The sequence below is a fragment of the Geotrypetes seraphini genome, chromosome 5 (genome assembly GCF_902459505.1).
Source record: "Geotrypetes seraphini chromosome 5, aGeoSer1.1, whole genome shotgun sequence".
NCBI classification, from domain to species: domain Eukaryota; kingdom Metazoa; phylum Chordata; class Amphibia; order Gymnophiona; family Dermophiidae; genus Geotrypetes; species Geotrypetes seraphini.
In genome coordinates this window covers 251,779,358-251,800,537 of record NC_047088.1, presented here as the reverse complement: position 1 = coordinate 251,800,537, position 21,180 = coordinate 251,779,358, and the positions used below count along the sequence as shown (strand labels likewise).

At 40.4% G+C, this 21,180-nt stretch overlaps 1 protein-coding gene across 11 annotated transcripts in view; it reads right to left on the bottom strand.

The window, feature by feature from the left end:
• CLASP1 (cytoplasmic linker associated protein 1) overlaps positions 1-21,180 on the bottom strand; it is a 506,270-nt gene that overhangs the window by 32,378 nt on the left and 452,712 nt on the right. For all 11 annotated transcript variants that reach the window (XM_033944379.1, XM_033944384.1, XM_033944387.1 and 8 more), the window contains one exon: positions 10,644-10,893. In XM_033944379.1, the coding sequence (XP_033800270.1) occupies positions 10,644-10,893 (250 nt within the window). The remainder of the gene's footprint in view (positions 1-10,643; positions 10,894-21,180) is intronic.

The following is a 21,180-nucleotide window of genomic DNA, read 5'->3' as shown; positions in this document are numbered from 1 at the left end:
CACAAGCTTCACCCTCCCACCACTTGTAGGCCTTCTCTGGGCCTACCTTTAGAGACTTTGTTGGCCTAACGGCCTCTTTGGGGCAGGAGCGATTCTCAGTCATTCCTGCCCCTGCCATTTCCAGCAGTGGTTTCCTATATTAGACATCACAAGTCCTATCTTCTGTCTTGCATAGTATGGCATTTGTCACAGGTATCAGCCCTAAAAAATGGGATATCAAAGTCCCATGAAGAAAGTGTGATCTAAAATTAGAAAACAAAATACTCCACCAGATCACATTTTCTTCATGAGATTTTGATATTCCATATTTTATAGCAGTTTGCTTGTTCCTCTATTGTATAATCACAACTTCTGTCGCAGAGGCAGACACTGAATCCTAGTTTGAACATGTGCCTTTTTAGCATATTTATTTATTTATTCAGTTTTCTATACCGTTCTCCCAGGGGAGCTTAGAACAGTTTACATGAATTTATTCAGGTACTCAAGCACTTTTGCTACTCATGTAGCAGAGTAGCTTAAAAATGTGCTGGAAAATATAATTCACTCCAAGAGGAGGTGTATAACTAGTGGTGTGATATTGCGTAACTAGAAGGCATTATTTTTGGCAGGATCAGGGGGCATGTTAGACATCTCAGCCATAAAGTTGACACCCCTCAGCAGATCTCTCTGCTACTCATCTCAATAATGAAATCCCTCAATACAGCTCCAGACTCAGATCCCACAGCAGACTAGTGACAGATACCTTTCTCTTGGATTGGTGGGGAAGGCATGCTGAATGCATATCTTCCCATCACTCTTTGCAGAAACCCAAGCGGCATCAGGACACCATGATCCTCATTGCTTCTTACTGGCCAATGCAGACCTTGCTCCCTCTTCTTCTGGAGTTATCCTCCAAAGAACTGTGTACATCGGACAATTTGCTGACTCTCATCACACAGAACGAGGGATCTCTTCTGCATCCCTACCTTGAATTTTTGAGAGCATAGAAATTGTGTCTTTTCAACTGCCTGAAGGTATTCTCCGGTCCTGCTGACTTCCAGAAAAGATTCCAGAAAAAGGAGTTATATTTCCGAATGGAAGAGGTTTGCCATCTGGTGTCAGCACAAGGACCTAGATCCTCTCTTGCCCTTAACAAAGGTTCTTCTCAGTGCAATTAGTGCTTACCATTGCAGTACAGAAGATAAGCAAAACAAGAAAACAAAGTGGAACAATGTTAACCAGATAAAACAGGGCAGTTTATTTGAAATTACAAAAAAAACAGGATTAAAAATATCAACACTACCATAAAAAGCCAATACAATATATTAGAACAATGAATCTACTGCTATAACAAAGGGGACCCAACTGTCTTCACATCAGAATAAAGTCCTTCAGTGCAAACAGTCCAAAATAGCACCTGTGTATAGGTAAATGTGTTGTTTAGACTCCCACAGAGAGGTCAAGTCATCTTTCAATTTGAGGCAGTCTAAATAGAAAAAAATGATCAGGTGACAGCGTTATGCAGACCCAACATGGTTCATGTCTTGGCAAAGCTATGCCTTCATCAGGGGTGCTTAAAGGAAATAGAAGAAATGAAGGGACAGAACAAGAACAAAAAATAAAATGGAATGATTACATCAACTAGTGAGTGGAATGAGAAGAGAGGCGAATCACTAAACATTGAGTCTAGATCAAATGTGATGAAAAGGGAGTGAATAATGTGGAAAAACCTTGGGGGTTGACCAAGATATATAAGGATATATGAAACATGTGGATGTAGAGACAGATGTTTTCTGATAAAAGAATCATACGTTGATGAAGCAAGTGAGTAGAAGTGAATGATAAAAAGGTGGATGCTGAAGTCACAAGATGTGCATGTGAAGAACATGTATAAGAAATAGATTAACGATGCATACCTTATTGATGGCTACTAAGGACTTTAAAAAAATCAGTTGAATGAAAACAAGAACATACAACAGGAAATGAGCTCAAAATGAATGTTATATCAAGCACCGGATAAAGATCTGTGCTATGCATGTGATAAAATGACCAAAGTTTGATAAAATTTTGAGAAACTGACCGGTAAACAGTGGGAAATGATACATAATAAAAATATGATTATGGTAAAGAGGAGGGGACGTGTAGGGAACAACCATACCATACATTTTCTTCTACGTCGCAATTTTCCACTGGGATTCAATGTGGTTTATACTAAGATTATTGGTTAGAGTTTGTGAACCAGGAATGATAGATTCATGAGATAGGTTGTCGAGTTCGTGTCACTGGTTAGAGGAAAAAAGGTGGGTTTTTAGCCTTTTCCTGAAGATATAGTATGTGGTTATTTGGTGCATGTGTAGTGGGAGGTTGTTCCATATGTTGGGTCCTGGAACGTGAAGGTGGTTTTCTGCAATCTCTTACAAAGTACTCGTGAAGGGGAATGGAGGTCAGTTTAAAACATTATTGTGGTCTGGAGTTCAGAAAGGAGTTTGTAACGGTGATGTATGTGCTTAGTCCTTTTTAGTTTTTGCCATAGATGGCTTTGTGGACCATGCATGTAATTTTATATTGTATTCTCTTTCTTATAGGGATCTAGTGTAATTCCTTCAGGGAGACTCTCAAATTTGTTTTGGTGGAAGATTAGTCTGGCAACTGTGTTTTGAAGTAGCCGCAATCTCTTGCAATCTTTATCGGAAAGATCACAGTATAGGGAGTTACAGTAATCTTAGTAGGGGAGAAGAACTGCTTGTGCAATTGTTCTGAAGTTATACTGACTCAGAACATACCTGATCGCTCTAAATTGGCAGAATCTAACAAAGAATTTCCTCACCAGAGTGTTGATGTGGTCAGTGAAGGTGAGGTCCGAGTTTATAATTATACCCAGAATCTTTGAAGTTCTCCCAAGGAGTTATAGTATCCGAACCATAAGACCTTAGTCTTTAGCTTGTTGAGTTTGAGAAAATTCTTTGTTGTCCACACACTTAGGTCTTTGATCAACTTTCCTATGTGTTTGGTGGGGTCTTCAAAGGTGTCTTTAGCCGGGCTCAGCAGGAAGATGTCATCTGCATAGAAGAATATATGGATTTGAGAATTTCTTTCCTAAAGTGCTGAGGTATATTAAACAGGAAAGGGAGAGTTTTAGTTTTCTGACACTATACACAAAGGACAATTGTCACTGACATAGTTTCAATTAAATCATTAAAGTACGATCCAGATGCCCTCTCGTAATATTCTATTATCATTACATAATATTTTTTCACGGTTCAATCCATCTGCGGCACCAATTCACAAATCTGAATATTCACAATTTTGGTCATTTTATCACATGCATAGTACAGATTTGCGGCCATCTTTATCCTGTCCTTGGTATAAATTACATTTATTTTGAGCTCATTTCCTGTTGTGTGTTCTTGGTTTTCAGTCAATTGATTTTTTTAAAGTCTTTAGTAGCCAACAATAAGGTGTGTATTGTTAATATATTTCTTATACATGTTCTTCACGTGCACATCTTGTGACTTCAGTATCCACCTTTTTATCATTCACTTCTGCTCACTTGCTTCATCAACGTATGATTCTTTTATCAGAAAACATCTTGGTCTCTACATCCACATGTTTCATATATCTTTATATATCTTGATCAACCCCCAAGGTTTTTCCACATTATTCACTCCCTTTTCATCACATTTGATCTAGACTTAATGTTTAGCAATTCACCTCTCTTTTCATTCCACTCAGTAAGAACATAAGAAGTTGCCTCCGCTGGGTCAGACCAGAGGTCCATCACGCCCAGCATCCCGCTCCCGCGGCGGCCCATCAGGTCCATGACCTGTAAAGTGATCCTTTGTCTGAAACCCTTCATTCCCCTTTTTCCTTCTATCTATTAACCTTTCATAGTCCTATCTTTACCCCTATCTGTATCCCTCAATCCCTGAATCCTTCAGGAATTTATCCAATCCCTCTTTGAAACCCCGTAATGTACTCTGTCCTATCACAACCTCCGGAAGCATATTCCAGGTGTCCACCACCCTCTGAGTGAAAAAGAATTTCCTAGAATTGGTTCTGAACCTGTCCCCTTTCAATTTCTCCGAGTGCCCCCTTGTTCTTGTGGTTACCAATAGGCTGAAGAATCTGTCTCTCTCTACCTTCTCTATGCCTTTCATGATCTTGTATGTCTCTATCTTGTCTCCTCTGAGTCTCCGCTTATCCAGGGAGAAGAGCCCCAGCCTTTCTAACCTGTCTGCGTATGAAAGGTTTTCCATACCTATTATCATTTTTGTCGCTCTTCTCTGAACCCTCTCAAGTATCGCCATGTCCTTCTTTAGGTACGGTGACCAATATTGGACACAGTACTCCAGATGCAGGCGCACCATCGCACAATACATAAGAACATAAGAATTTGCCTCCGCTGGGTCAGACCAGAGGTCCATTGTGCCCAGCAGTCCGCACCTGCAGCGGCCCATCAGGTCCATGACCTGTCATGTTATCTTGATTTAGCCCTATAGCCCCCTTGTTTTTATCTATACAGCGGCATGATGACTTCCTTCGTTCTGGTTGTGATACCCTTCTTAATAATACCCAACATTCTGTTTGCTTTCTTTGAGGCTGCTGCGCATTATGCTGTTGACTTCATTGTTGTATCCACCAGCACACCCAAGTCTTTTTCAAGGTTACTTTCCGCTAGTACTAATCCCCCCATTTTGCAGCTGAACATCGGGTTCTTTTTCCCTATATGCATGACCTTGCATTTCTCTACATTGAAGTTCATCTGCCATTTATTCGCCCACTCCTACAGTTTGTTCATGTCCCTTTGTAGGTCTTCACATTCCTCCACAGTTCTAACCATGCTACAGAGTTTAGTGTCATCCGCAAATTTTATAACTTCACACTTCATCCCTGTTTCTAGGTCATTTATAAATACATTGAACAGCAGCGGTCCGAGTACCGACCCCTGCGGAACACCGTTCGTGACCCTCCTCCAGTCCGAGTAGTGTCCCTTCACTCCAACCCTTTGCTTCCTGCCTGCCAACCAGTGTTTAACCCATCTGTGTACATCTCCTTCCACCCCGTGGTTCCCCAGCTTCCTGAGTAGCTGCTCATGGGATACCTTATCAAAGGCTTTTTGGAAGTCGAGATAAACGATGTCTATGAGTTCCCCTTTGTCCATCTGGATGTTTATCCCTTCAAAGAAGTGCAGTAAGTTCGTTTGGCACGATCTTCCTTTGCAGAAGCCATGTTGGCTCGCTTTCATTAGTCCATTTTTTTCTATGTGCTCACAGATGCTGTCTTTTATCAGTGCTTCTACCATCTTGCCCGGAACTGAAGTCAAGCTTACGGCCTGTAGTTTCCCGGGTCACCTCTCGATCCCTTTTTAAAGATAGGTGTAACATTTGCTATTTTCCAGTCCTCTGGGATCTCCCCAGTTTTCAAGGATAGGTTGCAAACTCGTTGGAGTATTTCCGCTATTTTGTTTCTTAGTTCTTTTAATACCCTTGGGTGGATTCTGTCCGGGCCCGGTGATTTGTCGCTTTTCAGTCTATCTATTCGTTGGAGGACATCCTCATGGCTTACTTCTATTGTCGACAGTTTTTCTTCTTGGTCTCCATTGAAGATCTCTTCGGGTTCTGGTACATTGGATGTGTCCTCGTTTGTGAAGACTGACGAGAAGAACTTGTTTAACCTATCAGCTACCTCTTTTTCCTCCTTTACCACTCCCTTTCTGTCTCCATCATCCAACGGTCCTACTCCCTCCCTCGCCGGCTGCTTCCCTTTAACGTATCTGAAGAAAGATTTGAAATTTCTTGCTTCCCCGGCCAGTCTCTCTTCGTATTCTCTTTTCGCTCTCCTGACCACTCGGTGACATTCTTTTTGGTGTTTCCTGTGTTCCTTCCAGTAGCTGATGTAATAATTCCATTTTATTTATTTTATTTTTTTGTTGGTCTTGTTCTGTCCCTTCATTTCTTCTGTTTCCTTTAAGGACTCCTGATGAAGGCATAGCTTTGCCAAAACACACATCGTGTTGGATCTGCATAACACTGTCACGTGATCATTGTTGTCCGACAGCCTCAAAATGATTGACCTATCTGCGAGGGCCTGACCAACACATTCACCTGCACACAGATGCTCTTTTGGACTTTGTTGCACTGAAGGACTTTATTCCGATTTGAAGACATTTGGTTCCCTTTTGTTGTACCAGTAGATGCACTGTTCTAATATATTGTATTGGTTTTTTACGGTGATAAATTGATATTGTTACATTTTAATTTTAATTTCAAATAAACTGCCCTGTTTTATCCGGTTAACACTATGTGTTTTCTTGTTTTGGTGTTCTCCCATTTTTTTTACATGGAACACAGGTCTTTGTTTTTCCTGTACAGAAGATAAGCCCATTTCTGTACAGCCTCTAATTGCTCATTTTATGTAAGGTTTGCTTCTGACAATGCCTGTCCCCCTGATCGAACCTCCCACTATGTCATTGAACCTCAACATCATCCTCACTCAGCTAATGAAAGCTTCTTTTGAGCCACTTGACATATCATCTAGAGATACCCGACTTGAAAGGTCTTAGTTTCAGTGGTGGTCACTTCAGCATGCACATTCAGTGAGTTTCAGGTCCTAGTAGCTGACCCACCTTATACAAATTTTTCACCATAATAGAATAGTTCTTTGCACACATCCTTCCTAAGGTAGTGTCGGAACTTCATCTTAATCAGTCACTTGTTCTTCCAACCTTGTTTTCAAAACCTAATCCCCATCCTGGCAAAAACAAACTACACACCTGGGACTGCAAGTGAGCAGATTAAAACCCAAAGGCAGTTCAATCAGCTTTTTGTTCCTTTTCACCCAAATAGGATGGGAGCAACCATCAGTAAATGTATACTATCCAATTAACCAGCAAACTGCATCTCCTTCACTTATGCCCAGGCTAGGCAGAATTTGTCAGAGCCATGGTAGCATCAGTAGCCCACTTGAAATCAGTCTTCAATCCACATATTCCTACTGTCTGGAACAGACTTCCTGAAGTGACAGTGGGTTTGAGTTTGGTCAAACAATTATGCATAACTTGTTTGAAGTCTAGAAACTAATGGCACCCTCCAAGGCCCATTCATTTCTATTCCAGGCTGTACCTTCACAACAGGAATTCTTTTATTATTAGTGTTATTGGTTCAGATGGACCATGCCATTGCAAGTCCCTATTGATCGCTGTTTTTTGCTTTCTATGAGCCTGGTAACTAGGGATTCCCACATGTGAGAACTGCATGTCCTTTTTGTCCTCAGAGAACGTGAAGTTACTCACCTGTAGTAGGTATTCTCCGAGGACAGCAGGAAATATGCTACCATCTCCGCTAAGAATTAGATTCTCTATGCTTTTTATTCAACTGCATGTCCCATGTGAGTCGGTCAGGTAGGAAGGCATGCATGAATGTGTGATCGGACCTGTCAAAGCCTTCTAGGCAGCATCCATTTTGGGCTCCTTGGATGACATCTTCTTATATGTGAGAACATACGTCCTGCTGTCCTCAGAGAACACCTGCTACAGGTAAGTAACTTTGTCTTATTTTTTCCTAGTACTCTTAATACAGAAAACCTGGATGCCACATTAAAGACATCAAAAGTTGCCTGGGCACTAAGTATGCTTATATAGAGCTGGATGCGGGATATGAGCTTTGAGCCCTGAAACACTTTCTCCCCAAAAGATTCCAGAGTGCGAACATCCTGGGGAGCTGAGGCATGGGTCCTCGAACTTCTGGCTCTCTTGAGAGTGGTTTTGACTTCCATAGAATATAGTGTGGAAGCTGCTGCTTCTCAAATCCAGAAACCTTCAGGACTCTATATGTAGAGTCTGCCTTTTTTGGTATAGTACTGAGATAAAGGTCCCCTCCTGTCACTTCTTCCCTCGACTAATTGGAAATGAGCATTGCACTGGTTGGTGCCAGCGTCAACAATTGCTCAATGGGCAGAGGATGGGTCTCCTGAATGGGTTGGAATGGCACTGAAACCAGTACTGGTGCCCTCAAAGCCTCAGAGTCATGCCATGCTAAGATGCATCCCAGTTCCTCCTATAACATGACCCGGAGCTGCTCCTTGAGGGCAGGCATCGGTAAAGTTGGTGCCAATGCAGAGACACCTGCAAAGATGTAGGAGTCAAATCAGAGATTGGGTCCCAGCTATGGGGAGACTGCTGTATTGGCACCACTTCCACTGAAGGGGGAGCAGTCAACCCAGAGCTGACGCTTCTTGGTTATTGGTGATGCTGGTGCTCCTGGCTTCAATAAGAATCATAGGGCTTCTTCTCCTCTGCTTGATGCATCATATCAGGGTTCCTCAGTACTGAGGAGGTCGATGCAAAATCCTTGCATTTTCAGTGTCAGGGAAGTCCTCCTTGATGTCAATGCATTCCCAGCGTCAAGTGCAGCTCCTGCAGCCATAGGGACTGATGCCTTCGATGCCAATGGACCAGACCTTCAGCAAGTCAAAAATTTCTCAAGAAGGGCCTCCCAACTTTTTTGTATTTTCTTCTGCATTTGTGCACAAAGAGAACAGTAAAAGGACTTATGGTCAGGCCAAAAAAGGATAGACGCACGTCATGAGGATCCTTCACAGATATGTTCCTACCACAGTTGAAGTACCTCTTAAACCCACTGGGAAGATTCTGTGACATAACAGGAAAAATAGCGGCAGCAAAATCAAATGACTCAATACTTTAAAAAAATTGTTTATTGAAAGAATAAGACCCCAGCTGGGAGCTTGTGACTAAGAGAGTCACAAGCTGGCAAAACAAGGAAACAAAAAAGACTGAAAATACTATGCAAATAAAAGAGAACTATTAAACACAAAAGAAAAATGGATCCATGCTACTCACAATAAAAAAGGAGAGAGGCAGGAAGGTAAGAGAAACCTTTGTGGAAAACCAGGAGAAAGCACATCTTCACTATTCTGTGGAGAAAAAGAAACTGCAAGTGCCATACAAGTTGGGCAGGCAGAAAAGCATTAATGTGTGGTTGGTTGGGCGGGCCTGCCAAAGGCTTCTTGAAGATATGAGCATGCTGGACAGCATCTGGATGATGCCACCCAACAGGTGAGAATTGCATATGCTGCTTGTCCTTGGATAATTGCAATTATCAGCCAGTAGCTTGGTAGTAAGTATTGCATATTACCGACCATCTGGATTCAATTCCTAGGCTGGTAGGCTGCAGATACAGTGCTCACAGTAGCAAGTCTGGGTAACTCTTCCAAAGCAACATCTTGCAGCCAGACATAAGGTCTACATTAGCTGGGCTACCAAAGGAGTTGTGGTTTATGGCTTCTGACTGAGGACTATTGCTGCGATGACCAAGATAAAAACTGCAGTAATTAGTGTACAGGATGTCATCTTTAATAAACAATCATAAAAATAAAAATAAGATCATAAAAAAGTTTGTATCCAAAAGGACTGATAAGACCGGACCCGACACGGTTCGTGTTTCGAAGAAACACTCCTTCCTTAGGGGTTCTAGAGTGTGTCAATACAAGAGAACTTGATGGATAACAATTGGATAAAAACTGGAAGCAGCAGTGAATAGCCGTGAAAGTTCCTACGTGGTGCAGGGCAAAAAACGTTTCCGGTGGGCAGGAATTGAGATGCCTGGGCCAATCAGGCTTGGGACCCATCCGTCTAACTTTCTGAAGGTACTGGGGGGGAGGGGGAGTCGAAGGATCGGGCGGTGAGGGGCCAATCGGAGGTTTTGGGTGCGCCGAGGGCAGGAGGGCCTGGGATCCCTCCTGCCCGTATCTTAGTGGGGGTGGGGGTAGGGGGTTTCACCAGGGCAGGAGGACTTGGGCTCCCTACTGCCCCGATCGTTGTTGGGGTGGGAGTTTAGGTAGTCACCGGGGCAGCAGGGCTTGGGCTCCCTCCTGCCCCTATCATTACTGGGGGGGGGGGGTTTCTGTAACCAGTGCTCTTTTTGACAGACACCGGTTACAGAATCCAGCTTTTAGGTGAAGGATAGGCCCCTCCTTCACCTAAAAGCCCTTGTTTTGGGCGTTTGGGACTTAGGCTTTTTTTAGATGTAAGTTTAGACATAGTGGTAGTCGGCGTTTAAACAGCTGAACGTAGAGGCAGGCCATTATTAAAAAAAAAAAAAAAAAAACACCTCCTTTTGGATGTTTTTTTTTTTTTTTTTTTTTGAGAATGGACATTTTCCCTGCTTCTACTTTCAACGTTTAGGGCCTTAGGTCAAAAGGGGATTTAGATGTTTTTTTGAATATGCCCCTCAAACTGTTTTATGATCTTATTTTTATGATTGTTAATTAAAGACTTGGCATCCTGTACACCATTACTGCAGTTTTTGTTTTTTGTTCTTCGGTTCGATATTTCACTGCAGTTTTGTTGGATTTTCTGTTTGTTGTTGACCAAGATAGAAAGGCAGACAGAAAAATTGGGAGAAAGTTCTGAAGAATCATGAATAAAGGCTCATGGTAACAGGTCTTAACTTCATTTCCAACTGAGTTAAATGTATAAAGGAGTTGGTAAAAACTAATAGGACAAAAATAAAGAGAGAAAACAAATCCATGTGCTAAAATTTAAAAGAAAAATAAAATGCTGGAAAAATAATCATTTTACTATTCAAAAAAAAAAAAAAATCACAAGTCTGGTATAAATAGATTTTGACAATCCAAGCATTACCAACCTTCCCGAAGCTGATCCATGTCATCATCGAACACAGCTTCCTTGAGGGCAGTCTTATCGTACGCACTGATTGTGTCTGTATACGGAAAGGGATTGTACTCGCGTGCTCGTGGCCCTGAGAAAGGACGTGGCGGCTGGGTGTTCAACAATGATGTCTTATTATCTAAAGCCATTCTCCCTCCTCCTTCCACAATGTCACTCCCACCACGAATATCAGTTGCAGGTGCAGCAATCCCACCATCTCGCGAAACCTAGATAACAGACAAAACTGCATTAGAGTTGCAATATGGGGCTCCATCATAGAACAAAGTTGCACTATTTGAGATTTTACCATATGTAGTATATTGTTACACTTTCAAACAACACTGGCCGCTATCGTATTGCCAAAGAAGACTATTTTATGTATTTTGTCACAGCTTTTCAGTTGTAGCTCAAGGTGAGTTACATTCAGGCACACTAGGAATATCCCTATTCCCAGAGGGCTTACAATCTAAGTTTACAAGAAGCAGCCATGGAATTTGAACTAGGTTTCCCTGCCCTAATCACTACATGAATCTAATCTAATCTGAATTTATGTATCGCCTTTATCCAGTACAGGTTCAAAGCGATTTACAAGTTAAGAGGCACATCTAGTAATATGGGGAACTACAGTTCCATTATCTTAATAAGTGTGGTTATTTAATTGCAAGGAGATAAGTATATGTTCAAGTCAATTCACAGTTAAGAGACCCATAAATTATATGGGGAATTACAGTTACGTAGTCATAAAAGCAGAGTTTATTAGGAGATAACAAGTACTCCTCCACCCCTACTTCACATGAAGATAGAAAGAAGATATTTCACTTCATTCTGCTTATCTTCAAACTTCCTACCGCTGTAAAATGGCAGACCAAAGCAGTGTACGTCTAAAAAAATTACAATAAAGAAATATATACTCATAGCCTTTACAATAATAGTTTGGAGTTGTGCAGTACTTTTTGTCCAACAAACTTTAGAGTTTTAATGCACATAGAGGGGCATAATCAAAACTTTAAAACGCCCCAAATCCTGCCTAAGTCGGCACTTGGATGTCCAAGTGTAATGTAATGTAATGTAATTTATTTCTTATATACCGCTATATCCTTTAGGTTCTAAGCGGTTTGAAGAAAATATACAAAAAGTGCCGATAATAATAATAATAATAACTTTATTTTTGTATACCGCAGTACCACAAACAGTTCAGAGCGGTTTACAATGTAAGAGACTGTACATACACAGCGAAGATACAGTGCAAGAGAATGTGCTATGCAGTTGAGCGCAGTTTACAATGCAGGGGACTGTACATATTTGGCATGGGTGATTATATAGCGAAGATACAATGCAGATTTACCATGCAAGAGCCTGTACATATTCAGCGGAGATATTTATACAGTGAAAATACATCAAAACAAACTCTCTGAACATTCAGCAGCACTTCTAAGCTGCTGTGCATCCAGAGGTCAAAGGGGCATGTTGGGAGTGTGTTATGGGTAGGCATTGGGCATCCTGGACTTCCTGAAGCAATAATCAAAGCTTTCCCAGGACATCCTAGGTGGAACTTACACACCGGGACTTAGACGAATTTAAAAAAGGTCTAAGTGCCCTAAAGGTGACTAAACTGACAAGATGACCCTCCCTTACTCCCCCAGTGGTCACGACCTCCTCCCACCACCCAAAGAGTGGAAAAAAAACAGGCTTCCCATCAGCTGATCACAGGGGAATCCCGATCAGCTGAGCCAGTTTCAGGAGTCCTGCCAGCTCAGCTGGTGGCAGATTCCCATGCTAGCATCGCTGAACTGGTAGGGAGATCCAATTCTTCTCTCCCTCTCTCACACTCACCGATCCCACTACACAGAGACTCCTACTGTACATTCATCCTCCCCAACAACTCCCCTGTACCTTTCCTCAGCACAATCGGCAAGAGGGATGCCCATTCCTTCCTGCTGCTGGGCCCCATCGAACCCCACTCCAAACTACAGCACCCCTTCAGAATGTCCAACACCCCACCCCAATACTCCCCGAACTCCTTGCACCCCAACCCAACATCAACCCCATACCTTCAATGACAATCAGGCGGTCTTCTCCTTCCCGATGCATCCTGGGCTGCACCGGGGAGAGGCCTAAATTTCTGATTAGCCCAGACCCCTCCTATGGGAAGAGGAAGCCTCTCTGAGTAAAGGACTCTGCTAGGAGATTTGGTGATTTATACCTTGGGATAAAATTTCTAGGTTTATTGATAAAATCTGTTTTAGAAACAGAGAAACATGACGGCAGATAAAGGTCGAATGGCCCATCCAGTCTGTCCCTCCATAGAATCCACTATCTCCTCTCCTCCCTAAAAAATCCCATATGCCTGTCCCATGCTATTTTGAATTTAGATACAGTCTTCATTTCCACCCCACCCACCCCAATTGGGAGACTATTCCATGCATCTCCATTCTATTTATATCTTTTTGAAGGTGCGGTCTCCAAAATTGCACACAGTATTTCAAATGGGGCCTCACCAGAGACTTATACAATGGCATTATCATCTCCCTTTTCCTACTGACCATTCCTCTCCTTATGCACCCAAGCATCTTCCTGGCTTTAACTGTTGCCTTTTCTTGGAAGATTAGGTTTATACCTTTGATAATATTCTTTCTGTTAGTCCCTGTAGGACTCCATACGCTAGGAGTTCAATCCTAACCCGCAATCTGGGAGTTGCAGAAATCCACAAACTTTTCTGAGCACATGCTCCATCCCCAAAGCCAAGCAATATACCTGAACAAATCCATGACAAGGGGGTACAGGGAAGGATCCCCAGCAAAATAAACTGGTTTGCTCTGCAAAATATTAGCAAGCGATAAACAGGCAAAAAGACAACTTAGAAAAACAATGAGGAACAATGTTGAACTAACCTGCTGTGTGCAACGAGCAACCCAAGAGAGACTTTTGGTAATGCATATACTCACAGAAAACGCTCCACAGGATCTGTCAACTAGCTGGAAAGCATTAAAGCTTGTAAGAAGAATCATCAAGGCAGAAAGACGCAGGCTATTCCAAACAACTGAATGTACACAGAGAGGGCGGGTTGTATGGAATCCTACAGGGACTAACAGAAAGAAGATTATTATTGAAGGTATAAATCTAATCTTCCATTGTGTTATGTCCCTTCTGGATTCCATATGCTAGGTGACATACCAAAGCAATCCCAAAAGTTGCAGCAGAATGAGCCACCATATCCACTTGGCAAAACTGCATAAAAGTATGAAAAGGGGACCCAGTAGTCGCCCCGCAAAGTTTATCAAGTTGAATCGTGCGAGACATCACCCACGACGCAGCCACACTTCCAGACGAATGGGCATGAAGTGAAATAGGTGGCTGCTTGCCACAGACGATAGAAGTTGCAGAAATAGCCATTCGAATCCATTGAGCGATTAAAGCCTTGGCTGCTGGCCGACCACGGCGAGGCGCAGCAGTCAGGATAAATAGGCGATCAGACAGCTGGAAAACATTAGTTCTCTCCAAACAGTGGAGCAAAACTCCCCTGACAGTCAACTGGGGGTGGGGGAAGTGATATGAAGGGGAAGAACTTGTGGGATCCAGAAACAAGAGATTTAGAAAGAAGGTGGGTAAAGGTCTAGAGGGAGACAAGAAAAAAGGAGAGAAGCTGGATGCGGGGTAGTGTGGAGGGAGGGAGAAAGAGCCACTTGAAAAGATGACAGTTGGGAAGAGAAAGGGAGAAATGGTGGACAGGGGATGGGAGGGAAAGATATTGGATAGGAGGGTAGGGTAGTTGAGAAGAGAAAGGGGGAGATGGTAGACCAGGGAGAGAGCAGCGCAGAGCATTCAGCGCACTAGCTGGCGCTAAAAACCTCTTGCACAGTTTTGTAAAATAAAGGGGAGAGGGGTAAATTAAGGACTATTTCACAGAGCAGCTGTTCAGAAACCAACAAGATGGGAAGCGATTTTAGATTCAGTCTTTAGCAGAATGCAGGACTTGATGTAAGAAATAATGGTGTTGGTCCCACTTGGCAATAGTGATCATAATATCATCAAATCTGAATTAATGGGAATGAAATTAGCATTCAGCTTTCAAAAGGGCAACTACACTTATAATAAAAAGAGAAAACTGGTTAAAGAAAAGCAGCAGCTACAAAGGGTTAAAATTGGCATGGAAGTTACAGGTATTTAAAAATAACATCTTGGAAGCTAAGATCAGACATATTCCTTTTTTTAATATTCTTTATTCATTTTTAAAACTTACAATAAGTGCAACAGCATATAACATCAATTTATATTTAAATATATCACTTAATATCCTATTAAAATTTAATTTAGATCCCGTAACCCTCCCTCCCCCATATACAATGACTTTCATCAAACATAAGAAGACATATAATAACTCTCCCCTCTCCACATTATTTGCACTTATAAGAAAACCAAAATAACTCCCCATCCTTCTCCCCCCACCTTGGATGTGCATATTTAATGGAAAAAAATGATATTCATTCATTACAATATTTTGTTAATGGTTCCCAAATATCCTGAAATTTCCTAAAATTCCCTAAAATTCCCCTGCTGCATGGCAATGACTCTTTCCATTTTAAATATATGACATAGGGAGTTCCACCAAAAGCTATAATTCAATCTATTCCAATTTTTCCAATTTCTCATGATTTGTTGTATGGCAACCCCTGTCATGATGAGTAATGAGTTATTGTTTGAAGATAATTGGCTCTTGGCCCTCACTGATGTGCCAAATAACACAGTATCATAAGTTAATGACCGGATTTTCCAGCAAATTATTTATTTGCTCCCAAATTAACTTCCAAAAAGAAAGAATCAATGGACAATAGAATAGTAAATGATCTAATGTTCCAGCTTCAAGGTGACAGTGCCAGCATCTATTAGATTTAGAGCTATCTAACTTCTCTAAATGAACTGGGGTCCAAAAAGCTCTATGCAAAAGAAAAAAACAAGTTTGTCTCAGACACAGACACTGTACATCTCTCATCCTCCAAGTCCAAATTCGTGGCCATTGAGACGCAGTAATTTGGTGCTTAATCTCAATGCTCCAAATGTCTCTTAGACCTGTTTTCAGTTTCTTATTTAAAAATCCAGATATTAATTTATACCACTGGGCGGCCTGGTGACCCAGGAAGTCCACCTGAAAACATAAGAATGGCAAACTATACTGACTACTAAGATTCTTCCATTCAGGGAACCCTGCCTGAATGGCCTGCTTCAACTACAACCATCTATAATTTTGTTGCAATTGTGAAAATTCAAGCAGCTTACCATCAGAATAACATTATCCAGAGTACGTATACCCATTTTCATCCAATATTTCCAGATGACTTTAAATCCGCTAATTTGAATCTTGGAGTTAAGCCATATGGTTTGATAAGTTGATTTATTACAAAGGGTTAAAATTGGCATGAATGTTACGGGTATTTAAAAATAACATCTTGGAAGCTAAGATCAGACATATTCCATATATTAAATAGGGTGAAATGAAGGCCAAAAGACAGCTATCATGGTTTAAGGGGGAGCTGAAAGAAGCTATTAGAGTCAAAAGAATATCTTTCAAAACTGGAAGAGATCCAAATGAAAAAAACAAGAAACAGCATAGCACTGGCATGCTAGATACAAAGCATTGATAAGAAAAGCTGGAAAGAAGCTTGCCATTGAGGCAAAGTTCATAGTAAAAACTTTTTCAGGTACATTAGAAATGGAAGTCTGTGAGTCAGTTGGATCATTAGATCAAGCAATAGTAGGGGCACTCGAGGAGGACAAAGCCAGAGCAGAGAGACTAAATTAATTCTTGGCTTTGGTCTTTATGAGGATGAATTAAGGGAGCTATTCATGCCGGAACTGGTATTTAAAGGTGACAATTTAGGGGAACTGAAACAAATATCGTGAACCTGGAAGTTGTAATAAGCCAAACAGACAAGCTAAAGAGCAGCAAATCACCTGGACCAGATGGTATACATCCCAGAATACTGAAAGAAATCAAAAATGAAATTGATGATTTACTACCTTATCATTAAAATTGTACATTGAACTGAAAATTGGAAAGCTAACACTGCAATCCTAATTTTTTAAAAGGGTTCCAGGGATGATCTAAGAAACTACAGACCAGTGAGTCTGACCATGATGCTAGGAAAAAATGGTAGAAATTATTATAAAGGGAGGAGGAGTCAAAATGGTGGCATGAAGTCTTTTGATGTTTGCTTGATTCTGAAGTCGTTGCTTTCTTATTTTAAATGCCTTCTAAGTATAACAGCAGGGTTTGCGATTTTCCCTCATTGACTAATATACCACCAGATCCCCTGAAGAAAAATCCGGCAGTGGTGAGCATGTATATGAAAGGGGATATTTTCTTGAGGATGCAACGATATGTAGAACAGTTGAAAATTGAATTGTTTTGCATTGGCTAAAGTTGAATATAGATAAAAAAAAACAGTTTCTACTAGTTCAACATCCTTAGCAAGCTGCTTTAGATCAAAATTTTAATATAAATGTAACATAATTTTCACTGGCAACCTCTATGAAAATTTTAGGTTTTGCTTTGGATTGGATTGTACCATGCCGTTTTAGAGTCATGCTTCCGTTTTAATAAAAGAGGGGATTTTTTTAAATGCATAAGATATCTATGATGAATGAGGGATTATTTAGTGCTTGACCAATTTAAATTAATGGTACAAGCATTCATTGTTGATTATTGCAAAATGTTATAAGCAGGACGTTCAGATGTGAAATAAAATTACAACCTTTGCAGAATAGGGAAGAGAGATTGGAATAGTTTGCCAGAAATTTTGATAGCCCATTGGTTGGTCACTGTTGGAAACAGGACACTGGGCTTGATGGATCTTCGGTCTGTCCCAGTATGTCAATTCTTATGTTTTCAATGCACATGTGAATAAATAACCTTTAAGGTTTGCACTATGGGGTTTCAACATTTTACATGGGCAAACTCTACAATATATTGTTATTATGCTTGTGTCTGTTCTATCTCTTAAAGGTATGGTATGACTAAGGAACTGCCCCTAGATCAACTGCTTTAGCCCACTACCTACGGGGAATTTAGGAAGCGCCTAAAAACATACCTGTTCCTGAAATACCTAAACAATTGACCCGCTCTTCCCTCTCTCTCCCCAAGAACGGTCTCCCCTACCCCTACCCCTACCTTTACCCCCCCCTACCTCTTCCCACCAACCCCTACCTTTATCCCCCCCCCCCCTCCTTAGTCCACCTGAATCACACGGAACTGTGATTCATATAATCTATTATCTTTATATTATCATTATTTTTCGTTGTTATTTTCTAAACATACGGCTTATTCCAAACAGGTCCTCTCGGACATCACCTACCAAAATGTACATCTTATACTCTTGCTAAGCAAATTGTATTTCTATATTCTTGCTTTCTTAAAGTCTATGCTATCTGTATTTCATATGTATATCTGCATATTGTGTTTCGCTGAATGTCCAGCTCTCTTGATTGTAAACCGCCTAGAAGTCGCAAGATTGTAGCGGTATAGAAGAATAAAGTTATTATTATTATTATTATTACTTGTCTGGCTAATAGTTTTTCCATAGCTACGCACAAATGCAGTAGAAAAACTCATGTTCTGCTCAATTTCCTTTCTATAAAAGGTTGTAAAAGCAAGAAATTCCTAAATCACTCTTTAGCATCTCAGGCAGCTTCTCATAAAAAAGAATTTCGATCATTGTTGCTCACAGCTGTTTCTTCCAGACATTTTAGAAAACAGCTAAAATCCTATCGTTTCTCCAAATACCTGAACTAGCTGACTCATTCAAATATGCGATTATGTTTAATGTTTATAATCTTTTGTAAACTGCGTAGAACTTTTTGGTAACGCGGTCTATAAGTATAATGTTATGTTATGTTATTATTACATTATATTACACTACACTAGAGATTTCTATTCCGCCATTACCTTGCGGTTCAAGGCGGATTACAAAAGAGAAAAAAAACGGAGGGTTACAATGGAAGAACATTTGTCCTTCCTAGAGAGGTAGAGAGTAGGTTATGTAGTTTCTGTATGGCGGGAAGAGGGAGGGAGGGAGGACGGTAAGTTTGAAGTTAGGGCTGTTTCAGGAATTTCTTGAAGAGTATAGTTTTTATTTCTTTTCTGAACGTCTTGTAGTCTAGTGTCGTTATCAGTAGTTTGGAGATTTGGTTATCTAGTTTAGTTGCTTGAGTGGCCAGGAGGCCATCGTATAGTTTTTTTCCGTTTTACTTCTTTGATCGAGGGGTGTGTGAATGGGGGTGGGGGGTGTTTTTTTTATGTCTGATTGAGGTGTTTTGGATGAGGCGATTGTTCAGGTAGGTTGGGCTGTCTCCGTTTAAGGTTTTAAATAACATACAGTAGAATCTAAATAGTATTCTTTCTTGGATTGGTAGCCAATGTGAGTTGATGTATGCTTCTGTAATATGGCCGTGTTTTCTCAATGAGTAGATGAGTCTCAGTTTTGGATTGTTTGTAGTTGTTTAGAAATTGTAGCAGTACAGGGGAGGTACAGGATGTTGCAGTAATCTAGTAGATTTAGGATTAGGGATTGCACTATAAGCTGGAATTGCGTTTTTCAAAGAATTTCCTGACTTGTCTTAGGTTTCTCATAATTGTGAAGGATTTCTGTATTGTTTTATTTATTTGCGGTTGCATGGTGCAGCGTCGGTCTATAGTCATTCCTAGTAGTTTTATGGTAGTTTGAATGGGATAGTTGATTGTGTTAATTTCTATATTGGTTATGGTTGGGACATTGTCGTTTTCGAGGAGGATGAATTTAGTTTTGTCTGTGTTGAGTTTCAGTTTGTGATCTTTCATCCGGGTTGCTACTGTTTCTAGCGTTTAGTGTAGTGTGTTTGTCATGGCGGTCTCTGGATGATCAAAAGGTATGAGAATGGTAATGTCATCTGCATAACTGTAGGTGGTGATGCCTAGATTATCCAGGTATGTTCCAACAGATGCAGTGTATAGGTTGAAGAGAGTAGGGGATAGTGGGGATCCTTGTGGTACACCGCAAGGGTGGACCAAGGTTCAGATTTTTCTTTTTTCTTACACTTTCTAACAGGGAGAGGAGTTAAATATAAACAAATTTTTATGTCCACTTTTTTTATTTGGTTACAAAGAGGTGGAATTACCTCTCTATGGATTTTTGATTATCTGCTTGCAGTTTAGAAAACATCTTAAAACTTATATGAAAAATTGGGATTGTTTATGATAATAGTATACAATACAATACAGCTTCTTATATCCCGCAATTTTCGATAGGGAATCATTGCAGCTTACAGCAAAAAGAACTACATTCCTGATTCCAAATTAGAAGTGAGCAGATTCAACATAGAAAATTCGTGGTTTGAGGGAGTAATAGACAGAAAGTGTCCTATTTTACCATACCTAGGCATTCCTAGGTTTCTTTTTTGATGTTACCTATATCGAACAGATTTTGAAATATGCAGATTAGAAACATTGTATTGGTATTAGTATTATTTTTTTTAGCATGGGGAACAGACAGCTGAGGACTTGATCCAGGACTATAAAATCCTGAGGGAGTGAACATATAACACAAATTCTTTGTTTGCTTTTTCAAAAAGTACATAGATTAGGGAGCATAATGAAGTTATATAGCCAGTATTTATAGGGTGTGTTTTAAGTTTTTTTAAAACATTGTGTAATGTTGCCCCTGCATATTTTGTGAAAGCACTACAATGTTATATACTTAGCCGTGTATTGAGATCAGTTAGGACAGACAATTGTACCTTTGAAGAGCTAATTATGCTATGCTTTTACTGCTAAGGCAACACTTGTTGTGTACTGGTTTTACTAAATGGAATGAACTGCAGGTAAGATTATGCTTGCGTCAAGATTTTGGCAGTTTTAAGAAAAAAAATGAAGTCTCTTTTCTTTGCTCAAGCATATTGTAGGGTTTGATTATTTTGTTCTCTATGTATATGAAGCAGATTAATTTTATATATGTATTTTGTTATCCGCCTAGTTAATAGGCAGGAAGTAAATTTTAGAAATAAATAAATAAAATTGGTGAAGGTGAGATTCACCTGGTCATTGGACTTCGGTCAAGGAGTCTTTCTATGACTTTATGTTTAATAAGTCCCTTGTTAGCGCCCAAAGCTTGCTATTGGGTGATGTCAATCTTCATCTGGAATCAGAAGATATTCAGGAAGTGACTGATTTCAAAGATTTTCTGTCCTCCTCAGATTACGCGTTACCACAATTTTTTAAATCTCACATAGGAGGACACCATCTAGATTTCGTCTCACTTGCTACTAAATCTGAAATAACAGGAAACATCTCTCTGAAGGATGATAGATGGCAATCCACACCTTGGTCAGACCATTTTATTTGCGATTTCACTCTGGGATGGGCTAAAAAAAACTCATTCTGAAATCAAAACTGAATCAACAAGAATTTGTAATTAGAAAAAGACCTGGTCCAGGAGAATTCTGGAAATGAGTAGATTTAACTTCAACTGCTAATATTAAAGAATTTC